Source organism: Bidens hawaiensis, unplaced genomic scaffold (genome assembly GCF_021521415.1).
Source record: "Bidens hawaiensis isolate Kalapana, Puna unplaced genomic scaffold, B.hawaiensis_p1.1 tig00028042_1, whole genome shotgun sequence".
Classification (NCBI taxonomy): domain Eukaryota; kingdom Viridiplantae; phylum Streptophyta; class Magnoliopsida; order Asterales; family Asteraceae; genus Bidens; species Bidens hawaiensis.
Genome location: NW_027494557.1, coordinates 125,314 through 139,885, shown reverse-complemented (window position 1 = coordinate 139,885; position 14,572 = coordinate 125,314). Strand labels below are relative to the sequence as shown.

Genomic DNA, 14,572 nt, shown 5'->3' with positions numbered 1-14,572 from the left:
AATCCTATGTGTCGCGATGTGGTCGCTCCCCCTTTTTTTGGAATCACCAGATTTGCTTGATTTTTAAATGAAGGCTTCTCATGCATTTGACCCGAATTTATGGGTATGGGTCTTACCAAACCCAGATATTCCTTAAACGGGTTATATCTCATTAAATAAAAAATTATTCTCACTAAATTATTGATGTAAAAATCATACAAAATAGGATATACTAAAAATTAATATCTTATTTATTTTAAAAATATATATATATTATTTAAATTAAAAACCAATTTTATAGTAAAAAAAATAAACGGGTCTTGGGTCTCATCAAACCATAAGTATATTATTAACTTTCATAAATATTATTTATAATTAAAAAAATCACTTTTGTAGTAAAAAAAATAAACGGGTCTTAGGTCTCATCAAAACTATATAGCTTTTAAACCGGGTTATGACATCTCATTTATTTGTGAAACAAGTGTGGTCTTGGGTCTTACAAAACCCATATAACTTTTAAACCGGGCTATAACATATTAGTTATTTGTGAAACATTTTTATCATCAAACTCTAAAAGTATATTATAAATTTCATTACAATAAATAAAATTAAACCCAAAAACGTATAAATATTAAAAATGAATAATATAAAAGCCCCCGTAATACGGGGGATAAAAACTAGTTTAGTCTATATATATATATGCATATAGCATATTATATATTTTGGTCATTTTTATCCGAAATTTAATAATACCTAAAATATAAAGACAAAATTTAATTTAATAAATAAAAAAAATATAAAAAAAAATGCTCATTCAACTATTTAGCAAGCTTATTAATAGGATCGAACACGTTAACACCCTATAATAACCCGCTCCAACCAGTTCCATTGTAACCAAAATAAAGCCACATGACTAAGCAATACCTGTGTTCCACGCAATAACCTCCACATTTAACATGTTCCTTTGTTGTTTGCAGCAACCACCAAGCTTCCGTCCCACATAACCGTCCGAGATCTCACTGCTGTATCAACTTCTGGCACCTGAGTCAAAGTCAAACAACTGTTGATACATGCAATGTACATAGAGAGAGTAAACCTCAACACATGCAAACCAACTGACAAAATCATTAACACGGCGCAACTAGCCCGAAAAAAAATAAATTAGTTTTTTTGCATATTAATACTCCAAAAATACAAATGTATATAGAGCAATTACATCTATACTATAAAACTTGATGCTTGTTTCTCTTTGAACTTATAAAACATGGTTTTTAATAACAAAAAAACAAACGGCCCAACCTGCGAACCATTCAGTGTGACCGGACCCTAGCCGTTTAGCTAAACATGTTTTTGGTAGGTTTGACACAAAACAAACCGAACCCGTTTAAACCCATGTTTTTTGTGTCAGAAATTCAAAACCCTAAGCATACAATTGAAAAACGTTAACAAGAAGAAAATGAAATGACAGATCGCCTACCAGCTCACAGCTGCACGAATTTGCAGTCAAGTCCCATACGCGAATATTGCCATTTTGGTCACCAAATATTAATTCAGTCTTCAAAGCCAACAACAATACATCACAGAACCAAAGTTAGAAATCTAATAGAAACAAAACTTAATCGAACTGAAAATAATGCAGTTTCAAGAAGGATTAGACACCTGATTAGGATGCAATACAACAGTGTTAACAGCAGCACGACTTTCATATTCTCGCTGGCACCCAGGGGCCCTAATGTCATTTCACATTAAAAAAAATCAAGATTTCTAAAATGTGGAAGGCGGATGATGTATCAAAAACATTAACAAATTATGCGGGTTGAAGATCAATATGGGTTCGCATCTTATTGCTAAATGATATAATATATTTAATCGAGTCTTTGTATTCTGCAGTTTTCAAAAATACAAATGTATAGAGGTTAAAGAAACCAATGTCATTTCATTTATTTCATGTATATAAATGTCATCCTTATCTACTTAATATCTAAAAAAAAGGTGTTCTTAGGTTCATAATATTTACAGATCACTTGCTAATTGCATGCCATTTGTCATTTCCATGTACATTTCATTATATCAAATGCTTTGATGGATGCAAATACTGTAGCTTCATAAAATTTTTAGTAGTATTATTGTAGTAAATGGTTACGTGTTTCATAAGGTTTACCTCGAAGGTCCACACTTCATGATCCCTTGGTTTGAAAGGCCAGTCATCTATGATGCTCATGCACGACCCCATCTTGTAGAAAGCACTTCAGGTAGCCGTGATCTACAAATGGTATGTATCAGTTAACAATTTCTATCAACTTAATAAAAATATACATTATTGTTTATGCATACCTTTTAATATTATAACTAGTAATCGTACCCGCGTGTTGCTGCGGGCCCAAGTTGCTGCCATGTTTACTCTGTGTTATGCCAATATTCATTTTAGAGATTTTCAGGACTGGTATTGTAGGTTTGGTACGGGACCACAATCGAACTCATCCCTAAACAACATACCCAAAGGCATCGTCCATCTTAATGTGGCTAGTGCAGTTTAGAAAATATGATTCAAAGTAACATAACCTCAGGTTAAAGAATCTGTTACTGTACAAATGCAGAGAATTGGGGATAATAAACACTGTTGTGGTGGCCAATAATTCCTTGTAGATTTCCTAAATAAATAAAAGATAGTTATTATAATTCAAAAAGACCATGACAATAAATTGGGAAAATAATGAAGCAAAACTGAAAATACAATATTACCTTGCTACGTGCCAAGACGCTCAAGTGCTTACCATTAGGGAGTAAAACGACCCAAGACGCTCGTGAGCTACTTGAGATCGGCTTAGTAAAAGCTCGACTTAAACAAGTGTAAACGAGCTCAAATCTAAAAATTCACCTGTTTAACGAGCATGAACACTTAGTCCAAGCTTCAATGATTGAGCTCAATATGGCTCGCGATCCTAAACAAGCCTATTATTTATATAGTTTAATTAATATTATAAATATATATTTATGTAATAATGTTATTATGTATAAATTATGTTATAAGCATTTAAAGCCAACTTGTATTCTGTTGTTACTGCTACATCCTCGCCACTAAACATTGATATTATATGTTTGATGTCGATAATTTCCAAATTTTCAACCAAGATAGCAGTGTTTCGCCATGTTTTATGCAAAATTACAAGATATCTACATTCTGTAACACTATGTCGCTAAATCAATTGCCTAAATACCTAATGAATTCAAATCTTCATTCACACTTAGCTTAAATAATTCAATTACAGATCAATCAATTAAAAGTAAAATTAGGTCAAATATCAATACACAAAGCAATTATACACAAAATTTGATTCAACAATCAAGTAGAAGACATAATTCAACAAAATGAACCAGAGATTAGAGCTTTGACTGATCTGGATCATGGATATCGCAGATGAGCGACACACAACTCCATCTAACCGATGATTGTTGTGCAAAATGAAGCGTGACTTAGCTTTTGACGTACTCGAGCTCGAGTAGGGCTCATTTTGAGCGCTTTTCTAACACTCGAGCTTTACACTACGGTTGTTAAGGCTCTACGAGCACAAACGATCTTCCCAAAAAAATCTCGGGCTTTAACTAAATGATCTTTAATTGAGGCTCGGGCTTTATAAGACTCGGCTTGTTTCAAGCTTTTTGTTAATTGGTCCAATAATTAAATAATTCCAAAAGGGTTAATCGAATAAAGACAACCAACACAAAAGGCCCCCATATTTTTTATTTTGGTGTTGTTTAGGGGTGGAAACGAGCCGAGCTGAACTGAGACCAAGCTCAACTAGGCTCGAGCTCAGCTCGTTTAACTTTCACAAAGACTGGCTCGTATAACCAACTAGGCTCGTTTAACTTTCACAATATCAGATATTATATACACAATATATTTTTATAGTCATTAATAAATCATTATTTATAAACTGAAACTTATCAAGATTACAGTTGTTTTTGTAAAAGCATATCAATTTTTTAAAATAAACGGTTAAAAAAACTCCGACCACTTAATCACCGGTTGCAAAATTTCCGACCGCCTAGCCACCGGTTGCAAAAAAAAATTCCGACCCCCTAGTCACCGGTTGCAAAATTTCCGACCGCCTAGCCACCGGTTGCAAAAACAATTCCGACCGCCTAGTCACCGGTTGCAAAAAAACTCCGACTCCGACCGCCTAGCCAACGGTTGGACCGCCTAGCCAACGGTTGCAAAAAACTCCGACCGCCTAGCCAACGGTTGCAAAAAACTCCGACCGCCTAGCCAACGGTTGTTAACGGTTGCAAAAACTCCGACCGCTTAGCCACCGTGTCAAGTAATTCGCATTTTCGGTAGCAAATATGCCAAATCGGCCGCTAAATTTGCAACAATTTTTTTCGGTAGCAAATTTTTGGTGGCAATTACCCAATTTTCTAGTAGTGGTCTAGAACAACATAACTCACTTGATCTACCTGACACTTTTCTGACCGAAAGTCCTTTCTTGCGTATCGAACACTTGTACTTTTATGAACTCGAGCTAGATCCGGATGATTGTCATTTGATCTTGATCCTTTGGCATTTCCTTGTTGTCGATCTTGACGAGATCTACACGACTATGAATTCGTTTCTTAAATATGAGAGCAAAACCGTGTGTTTGTGTGTGTGTTTTTGTGATGGAGGGTTTCTTTTTCCATAAATGGCTAATATTTGGATATATACACTAAAGGCTTCTCCAAACCCATAATTAAGCGCATCTTATATTAAAGTTCATAATTATCTCTCTAAGACTATAATAATACATCTTTGTTTATTTATTTAAATAACCAAATGTTATAACTTATCGGTAGTCCGTTGAAAATCAAATTATCCACAACGAATACATTTTTGGTGAATTATCACCGACGGATTATCATTGCGCGGTACCTCTCTTCACCAACAATTTTCTGGCGGAATTAACAGTTAGTGATATGATTTGTTCAGTAGTGTTAAGATATATACTATGGTTTTGGTGAGTTTGATATACCATAGTTACTATGGTTAGCCGAGATGTATCCACATGACTTTGAAGATGATAATAAAATAAGACTTAAGTTTAACTTTGGAACTACATAATTAATTTGAAAGGCGAAACACCTTGTATTTACATTGAAGTATCGTTTATTAATTAAATTATCATTACTTTTACTTGTCGCAACATCAAAGATGTTGCGTAATTAAATTGGTGAAAATCTTCAACGATAATTGCATTTGTTATATCAAAAAGACAAAAACATTTTCTAAGGAATGTTGGTCAAGATGATGTAATAGCTTGATTTCAAAAAATGAAAACATGTAGAAAACAATTGTGACACATTGTATTTTCATTTCTAATGACAACGGGCATATTTTACGATAGATTTGCTTTTATCTTTTTATTATATGGACCAACCTGATCAACCAGACCTAAAAATCGACACATCCGAGCACCGAAAATTTCTAATGTCCATGGAAATTTTCATAGGGCCGCCATTGAGCTAAGCACAACCAAGTTTTCTTTAAAGTATATTATCCATAATTTTTTGAGATTGATTACCCTTCAGTTTTCTAAACATTGCTTATAACTATATTTTAAACTATTTAATCCTTTTGTGGAAGCTTTGTTGCAACCACAATTACATGGGTTGATTTATTTAATAGGCTTTCTTCTTTTCCTTGTGGAAACAATTTGAGCTTTCTTCATACTCCAAGCATTTAAACTTGAAATACTCAAACTCTGAGTGCCATTGTTGAATGCATAAAGATATGCTTCATCTCCAATTGCCAATTTTGGATAAACTCTTGCTGTAATGCATGCTAATCCATTTGCACCAAAACTTTCTATAATGGAGTGATCTATCTGCAAATTAAACAAAATGATAAAAATTAACTCTCCTTTAGATAGACATAAATATAATCATACAAAATATATTTAAAACTGGTTACAAAATACCAAGGTTCTCAAGGAAATCTTCTTGTATCGAGGATCAAGTGCAAGAAAAGCTCCGTAGATCAATTTGTCAACCTCGGGTCTTAACGACGACCTGTTTTATGGAGAAATGGTAACAAAAATAAACATCATCAAGTGACTTTCTAGTTATTTATAATTTCTGTAGTCACATTTGAATATATAATTTGTTTAGTTATAACTTATATGAATTAATAGTTTCGGACAAAACCTGCTTTGGTCAACACACATGAGCACTTGGAAACTTTTAGCAGTTCTAAAAACGCGAAAGAAGACTGCTGTGTGTTCGGTCAGGTCCCTGGAAGCCAGAACCAGCAAACCGAAAGGTCCGAAATTGCCACTCATTGATGCATTCTTTTGTGTACAAAGAATTTGGGGATCAACTACTTCAGCACTCAACACCTCAGCATTTTTGAGATTTGACAAGCTAAATGTGATTTCTACATCAGCCTACAACAAGAGGTGAATCATCTGTCATTTAATATTTGTGTGACCTGTTGACTATCGAGGTCAAATGAACTATTTCTTAGCTACTGATCTGATATGATCCAAATGACCTTTTGGTCTTTTTGATATTAATAAATAAATATAATGGTAATTGGTAAAAGCTACTATATAATCTGGTGATAATCTAATAGTAACTAGACCTTTATTTATATTTGATTTGTATAACATTTTTCTTTGACCTTTGAAGTCAAATAACTGAATTAGTTCCCTTAGATCTTTACTCTTGATATGGGTTAACTATTACAAGATTAGATTTAGTCACCTGTGAAGCTGTGATTCCAGAAATTTTAATCATGGATCCACCTGTGAGTTTTTTATTCCCATAATGCACTTTTCTCGTTCGTAGTTCTTCAAGTTCCTTGACAGGCCACTGCACCAGCTGATCTCCTTTTTCACTGAGCCAGATGCTCCTGGGAATCGTCTGAAAACGTGTTATTAATTACGTATATAGATTGTGTTTAAAATCACATGTATACGTGATAATTTCAATCTATTTAAAAAAATATGATTTATTTAGGTTATGTTTTATCTTTAATGGCTATGCTAATGGATTAAACTATAAAGAAAACATATCATATGGGTCGAACACATGACAAGTGTTGAAAGTTATTCGAAGTGTATGACCACCTAAACGGCTTTATAAAGAATAGTCTCCTACTATCACTACACCACTTTCAAAAGTGTACACCATCTTACATGTCACATTATTCAGGTCATAGGCCGTTTGATAGTGTGAAAAGGCTCATATGGACTGTATGCAATTGTCAGCGGTCACATTAGTCATTTATTTGTCATACATCAACATCATGTGGAAATAGTTTTTATAATATATATATTAATCATCACTAAATTAAGGAAATATATGAAAATAAGTGTATGCATGTGAGCTCATACCAACCCAACCCAACCCAACCCAAACTACTAGTTTTGAGCAAATGAAAAGAAAAAAACAAGTCTATACCTGAAGGCCAGACCAACCTTTACTGACAGCACCTGAGTTGGTATCACCTTCATTAACCCATGACCATAATATCCTTCTCTTCTTCTCATTATCATAAAATGACTTCGAAGCATAAAACCTCCCATAATCGTACCTTAATGACTCTTTATTATTGTCCATAAAGTCAACACCAACGTCATACTGGTCGTTTTTTGGGTCATACTTTCCCAATACATAATAATCATGGTCATGAAAACTAGCTTTAAAAACATGCCTAATATTATTCCCTTGAACTGATGTATCAAGCCCGTTTGTACCATTAACAGCAACAGGATAAAAATCAGGACATTCCAACATGTTTGTCTTGTTAGAGAAGTGTAACGAGCTCGAAGTCTTGACCCAACTTTTAAAATCTTTACTTTTGTAAAGGATTCCGGATCCTTGAGTATTAATCTTAGCACCAATCACAACCCTCCATTCTCCATCCGCACCCATCCAACCCGTTGATGGATCTCTAAAATTTAATGGGTCAACTCCATCTGGAGGAGTCAGTATTGGATTAAGTGATGATTTTACCCATTCGTTTAGTAGTGGATCCGATGAGTTTTTGGGAAATGCCAAGTTTTGCAGTTGGTGTAAATTTTCATCTACACCTGTATATATGATCACGGGTTCACCGGTTGGTAGAATTGTGATGGAACCAGAAAAGCATCCGTTGATATCGTAAGGATCGTTTGGTATAAGAGCAATATCAAGATGTAGCCAGTTAATAAGATCATATGATATTGCATGACCCCATGACATGTTCCCCCATAGTGGACCATATGGATTGTATTGATAGAAAAAATGATAGACTCCCTTGTAATACACTGGTCCTGCATTATAATTAACAAACCAAATGTCACAAGGATATCAGGAAAATCATCAAAACTGTTATTTTGACTAATAAGTTTGACAAACAAGCCCTTGATTTTTTTATTTAACAAAAGAAAAAAAAAAATTGAAGTTTCATTCTTTTAGTTAAGAAACTCTTCCGGCTAACCATTAACTTCCACCCTTGCGTCACAACACGGTACATTCAATATGATGCACTAGTTCCTCTTGAAGATTGCGATTTGACTTGAGACCGCAATTTGATGGTTTGTGGGGCCCTATCGTTCCAACATGAATTTATTGCGCCAATTTTAGAAAGGTAGTGAAGAATCTGGCGCAAAAGAATCGATCTGATGCGTCAGAAGGAAACTTTTTTAGCCAAAATAAAATATATCACACCAAGGGACACTTGTCAAGCACCGTTTTATTAAAAAAAATTCAAGACTATTATGCAAACTCATCGGTAAAATGGCATTTTGGTGATTTTATAAATATTTTGTGGGTCATTGCTTCATTAAGGGAAGGCAAAAATGCCATTTAAGAAACCTAGTTGAAGTGCATAAAAGATTGTGTATTACCATTTGGATCTGCAATTTCCATTAGCCACCATCATCAGAGATAGGAAGATCATGAAACAAAACACATACATTAATTAATCCAAAGTGTAACATCAACCAACAACAAGAACAAAAACATGTTTCCAACCAAGAAAACTGTACCATTCATCCAGTTTTTTGAAGGCTGGAAATGATATCCTGTCCGGTAAGGCTGCGAAACATTCGACCGCAATCTATGATCTTTGAAAGCCGCAACCTCGACTCCATTGATAATCAGCAAGCAACACAAAGAAAACACACAAAAGCCATAAATCTTCATCAAAGTTTTGAGAGACAATAGTTGTGTCAAAAGCCACATCATGAACTGCAAGCTGGACAGTTTTGGTCAAGTGTGGTGGGCTTTGTGTACGTGAGCATGTTGCCATATTCTACTAGATCTAAAGGTCATTTAATATTTTTGGTTGGTCCCACTCATCGATGTGTGTGATGATTATTATCTATATTATAAAAGTCGTTGAAAGAGTTGTAAGGATTTAATATTATGATAGACATTTGGCATACAAAGACTTTGTTTCTTGACTCGTTGTGGCCACCGAATTAAACAAATGCGAAAATGACCTCTTTTAGGACCTTTTTTTACATCCAAATATAGACAAACCCCATTTTTATTTGTTTGGAATTCTGATCCGTAAAATATGGACAAAACCCATTTCTATGTAGACTGATTATGTTTCAATTTTAAAATTGATTTAACTAATTCACGAGATTATAATATTATATTACTAGGATAGTACCCGTGTTACACACGGGTTGAAAATAGATAAATAACAAAATCAATATAGACAACCATAAATTTTCATAAATAGAAAACCATATACTAACATTAAGATGACCTAAAAAAATATTATAGAGTAACATTGTTTACATAAAAAGTTAATAGTTATACAAACTTGTCTATATTAGTAAAACCATGAAAATATTTAACCGTATTATCCTAGTATGAACTTCAAAATTTTCTGTCTAATCGAGTTTCCGATTAGTTTTTAAACTGTATTATCTAATTTCAACCAGTGTTTAACATACCAACATGATTAAGTATTAAACTAAAATGTTAATGTATGCCATAATGAGTTAACTTAGCATTAATATCTAGAAGATTATGTAAAACTAAAAACAAAATATGTGAATGTAATTATTACCATAAAAATATAGACAATCATAAAATTTCACGAGAAAACATTTAGAAAATCATAAAATATAATATAACTTTATAACCGCAGTCATTAAAATTCAGATGCTTTTTAAAAAAAATGCAACAAACTGGTGATCAAAATCATAATATTTTTTCACTGTCATATTAAACAAACACACATAAAATATAACTTAGTAACCAAACTATTGATTATTCAAATTTTTATAATACAAGCTTAATACTAAAACACTCTAAATATACACATAAAAAGGAGAGACCAAAAGAAGATCTAAACATGTCGGAGTCAAATTTACCAACCATCAACTTCTTCAAAATTTCACCAAAAAAAAAACAAATTACCTTCACAACCTGACAAACAAAATAAACGATTATGGAAGTTTATTGTACGTTTTTGAAAGTTTATAGTTATGAACTAAACTAATAACTTAAACAGAATAAGTGTTACTGAATAATGAAAGTAAAAAATTTAGAGTAATCAACTTCATAACTAAGTTACTGAATTAGTGTTACCTTAAATTTAATCTTCAGATTTCAAAGAGTTTAAAAGATCATCAAAATTTGACTCATAGTTCTCACACTCTAACAACCATTTTATCTTCTCACTAACTTCATTTTCCAAATCCAAATGTGCCCTTTCTTTTCTAACATTAGCAAGCTTCAAGTGATTCAAATCTTTTAAAAGAAACATATCATTAGATTCTAATATTGATTTAGGATAGTACTCGTGTTACACACGGTGGAACATATTTAAAACATAATATATATGTAACATCATATAAATTTAATGAAATGCAAATGTTGTACTTATAAATAAATTATACTTTTACATGAATTATAAGACATCATAACTTATTTGAATCAAAATACAAAAACATACAAAGACTAAAAAAAATAAATGAAAAGTTAAAATATTGTATAACTTATACCATCAGTATAATAATAAGCAAACAAAGGAAATTAGTCTTCAAATCAATAAAACAATTCTACAATGTTGATTCAACAAAAACTTCTATCTCAATAAACTCTATCTAAGACATTTATTACACATCAATAACTGTAATGTTTATCACTCTAAGATAATACCCGTGTTTATTTACACATCAATTTTAAACATTTATTAAACATAAACGTTAAAAGATGTTAAAAGATCAACAATATATAAGACATTTCTTTTTATAAGTATATTATAAAATTATGTTGCAAAACAAACTATTATGACAATTAAAAAAATTAATTTAGTCTTTATTAAAAAAAACATGTTAAAATTCATTCAAGTGTGTTTGACATATAGTTAATTATAATATATATCATTTAGGAATTAGCCAAAGCTTTCTCTTCCATTTTTATAACTCTTTTGTGGATAAATTATGTTATATAATTATTGAATACATCTAATAATAAATAACATATTCGAGAAAACAAATATTTAACATTAGGTTGGCCTAACCAAAATATTAAAGAGTAAGATTGTGTACATAAAAAATTAATAGTTACACAAACTTGTCTATATTAGAAAAGTTATGAAAATGTTTAAATCGTATTATCCCAACATGAACTTTCAAAAATTTCCGTCCAAAAACAAAAGCATTTTGCTTTAGAACCTGAAAAACAAAGCAAACCATGCAACCTGATTAATTATGAAACGAAAATGTTAATATATGTCATAATGAGTTTATGTTAACATTAATATCTAGAGGATTATGTTAAACTAAAAACAAAATGTGTTAATGTAAGAATTACCATATAAATATAGACAATCATAAAATTTCATAAGAAAACATTTTAGAAAGTTATAAAATTTAATATAACTTTATAACCATAATCTTAAAAATTCATATGTTTTTTTTAAATGCAACAAACTGATCATCAAAATCATAACATTTTTTCACTATCATATTAAACAAACACACATATTAAACATAAGTCAGGATAGTACCCGTGTTACACACGGTGGAACATATTTAAAAACATAATATATGTAACATCATATAAACTTGATTAACTAATTTAGAAATGGTTACAAAAATTAAAATCAAATTGGTTAATTTGAAAAAAATTTAAATAGAGATAATTTCTTTTACTAAATAATATAGATATAATTACAAAACTTAATGTCAATCCTCATTACATTTGGTGATATTTTGTCCTTTAAATGCCACATTTTGAGAAGTTGTGAATTTCTGACCGAATTATTTAGAAAACTCTTTTTCCTTATGGCAATAATATGAATAAATTAAGAAATATTCCATGTTCATTAATAGTTATTTTACGAAAATAAATGTATAAAAACAATAACATAAGAACTTGTAAAATATATACTTAATTTTTCCTTATGGGAATAAATAATCGTTATTATTGCTATCTAGATTAGAGTGTAACACCCCGACCAAAGGCGGATTATACATCGGGGCGCCACATATTGTTTCATTACTCGTGACACTATTGGTGTCAATATTTATTAATACACATTTTATCGCGCACGCGCAGCGGGGAAAATAAAGAACATAAATCAAACATAAATCAATATATTATAAATTATAACATTCAAACATCATTAACTTGTCCTGATACATTTTAATTCTAGGTCCAAAAGTAAAAACGTCCTACGTGTCCACAAGCTCCAAAACAGCTACTGCAAACCTGAACATGTGTTAAAATAAACGTCAAACACTTGCGTGTTGGTGAGAAATCAAGTTTAATACAATACATAGATAACAATAAATCTGCGCGCAACATGTGTATGTCTGGTTTTCAACAAGGGTGTAATCTGATCGGGACCAACTCTAAGAGACAAGACTGCCAGTGCTCACAATTGAGCTCACAAACAAGACTAACTGTGCATGTGTAAACAAAAGAGAAAATCATAAACGAATGTTCTCCCGTGTTCATCTAATGGTACCATGAAAACTGCGGAATAGACCGTCCATACGGTTAATGATCCACACATACAAATAAACAGCCAAGTCTACGTCCTCAACACATGGGATACTGCGCGACTAAAGTTCATAAACAGTTTAAGACTCAAGTTTTGTATGAACACATGAACATCCCAAAGCATTTAAAATAAAAAGGGATTAGATACGAGATAACTCACTTGATAAACGATGCGGTGTAAGATAAAGCAAGAACCAACTCTAAACAAGCACAAGTTAACCTATAAATAAGATTATTGTTTTAATGATCTGTTTTAAGTCTTGATTATAAGTTAGCATAATTAATAAGTAAATTATAATATATATTACCGGAAAAGTAGGAAGAACAAGGAGGAAGACGGAGGCAGAGAGGAAGACGGCAGAGAGAGCAAGGAGCAAGAGAACAGGAGAGATTAAGTGTTTGTGTGTGATGTGTTATGAAAATATTATTATTATTTATAGGAAAACCCTAGGAGACACAAACCCTAGAAAAAGGGGAAAAGATCTCAAAAAGTAAAAGAAAAGATATCAACGGTAAAAAGTTCTGAAAAGTAAAGATATCAAAAGATATGGCAGCTGCAGGGGGCAAGATAAAGCTGACAGGGAACAGTAGAAAGGCATGGGCGGATCAGATAAAGGTACTGGTCAAGCATGGCAAAAGCAGATCTCAAAAGATAATGTCAGTCACTTTTTCTACCAACCAATGGAGTTGGTACGCATGCTGCGCCGAAAGTAACTATTCAGACATTAGATAGGTTAGGTCAACAACACAAAAGATAAGACAACACAAAAGCAAACGGCTAGATTAAACAGAAGAAAAACTCAAAGGGTTAAGCGCGGGAAGGCTGAGTGCGCGAGCGCGAAGGCTGGCACAACAATCCTTAGCGCACTGCGGGAAGAATCACAAATCCTTCGCGTGCTGCGTGAAGAACAAGAATTCTAAGCGCATCGCGGGAAGAACATACATTCTTAGCGCATTGCGGGAAGAACATGCATTCTTGGCGCGCTGCGAGAAGAGTTCTCTTCACGCATCGCAGGAACAAGATGTCTTCACGCGGGCTTCCATGTAAGGAGTCTGGCGCGTGGAGCTGCAGACATCCTTAGGCGGGAAGAACCAAAGGACAAGCAAAGAGTTGAGGGAAACAAGGCTTAAGGGCGGGACGGCGACAAGAGGGAAAAGAAGGCGGAATGAGAGAAGGAAGAGGGAGGGGACGGCGGAAAGAAAGAGAGAGAAAAAGGCGGGAAGGAAATATATATTTTTATTATTAAAAGTAAAATATAAGTATAAATAAATATTAAATCATAAAAAAAGAGATCGGGTCAGAGAAACGGGTACCTGGGTCGGGTCGGATCAGGGCAGATGTCACAGTCTCCCCTACTTTAAGAAATTTCGTCCCGAAATTTATCTCGAAGTAGGTTGCGCAGAGAACAGGTGCGGGTACTTGATCTTCATTTGATCTTCCCTTTCCCATGTAAACTCGGCTCCGCGCTTGGACTCCCAGCGAACTTTCACGATAGGGATACGACTGCGCTTGGTTTGCTTTACCTCGCGATCCATAATCTCAACAGGTTTCTCAACGAAATGCATAGTTTCATCAACTTGAACTTCATCAAGTGGAATGTGA

At 33.0% G+C, this 14,572-nt stretch overlaps 1 protein-coding gene and 1 long non-coding RNA gene across 2 annotated transcripts; both read right to left on the bottom strand.

The window, feature by feature from the left end:
- Positions 1 to 884: 884 nt before the first annotated feature.
- Positions 885 to 1,735, bottom strand: LOC143576281 (uncharacterized). Its single transcript, XR_013142917.1, has 3 exons — positions 1,639 to 1,735; positions 1,457 to 1,534; positions 885 to 1,020 (listed from the first exon to the last, which is right to left on the bottom strand). It is a non-coding gene; the product is annotated as an uncharacterized LOC143576281 (long non-coding RNA).
- Positions 1,736 to 5,473: 3,738 nt separating this feature from the next.
- On the bottom strand, positions 5,474 to 9,322 carry LOC143576278 (beta-fructofuranosidase, insoluble isoenzyme CWINV3-like). Its single transcript, XM_077060407.1, has 7 exons — positions 8,985 to 9,322; positions 8,844 to 8,852; positions 7,414 to 8,267; positions 6,715 to 6,873; positions 6,157 to 6,395; positions 5,931 to 6,021; positions 5,474 to 5,837 (listed from the first exon to the last, which is right to left on the bottom strand). The coding sequence occupies exons 1-7, from the start codon at positions 9,181 to 9,183 to the stop codon at positions 5,628 to 5,630; spliced, it is 1,761 nt and encodes a 586-aa protein (XP_076916522.1). The 5' UTR covers positions 9,184 to 9,322; the 3' UTR covers positions 5,474 to 5,627.
- Positions 9,323 to 14,572: the final 5,250 nt, after the last annotated feature.

Coding starts and splice junctions, on each gene's coding strand:
- LOC143576278 (XM_077060407.1), bottom strand. CDS start 9,183: ATGATGTGGCTTTTGACACAACTATTGTCTCTCAAAACTTTGATGAAG. Junction 6,396..6,714: donor CTGGAATCACAGCTTCACAG/GTGACTAAATCT, acceptor CTCTTGTTGTAG/GCTGATGTAGAAATCACATT. Junction 6,022..6,156: donor ATGTGTGTTGACCAAAGCAG/GTTTTGTCCGAA, acceptor TCCATAAAACAG/GTCGTCGTTAAGACCCGAGG.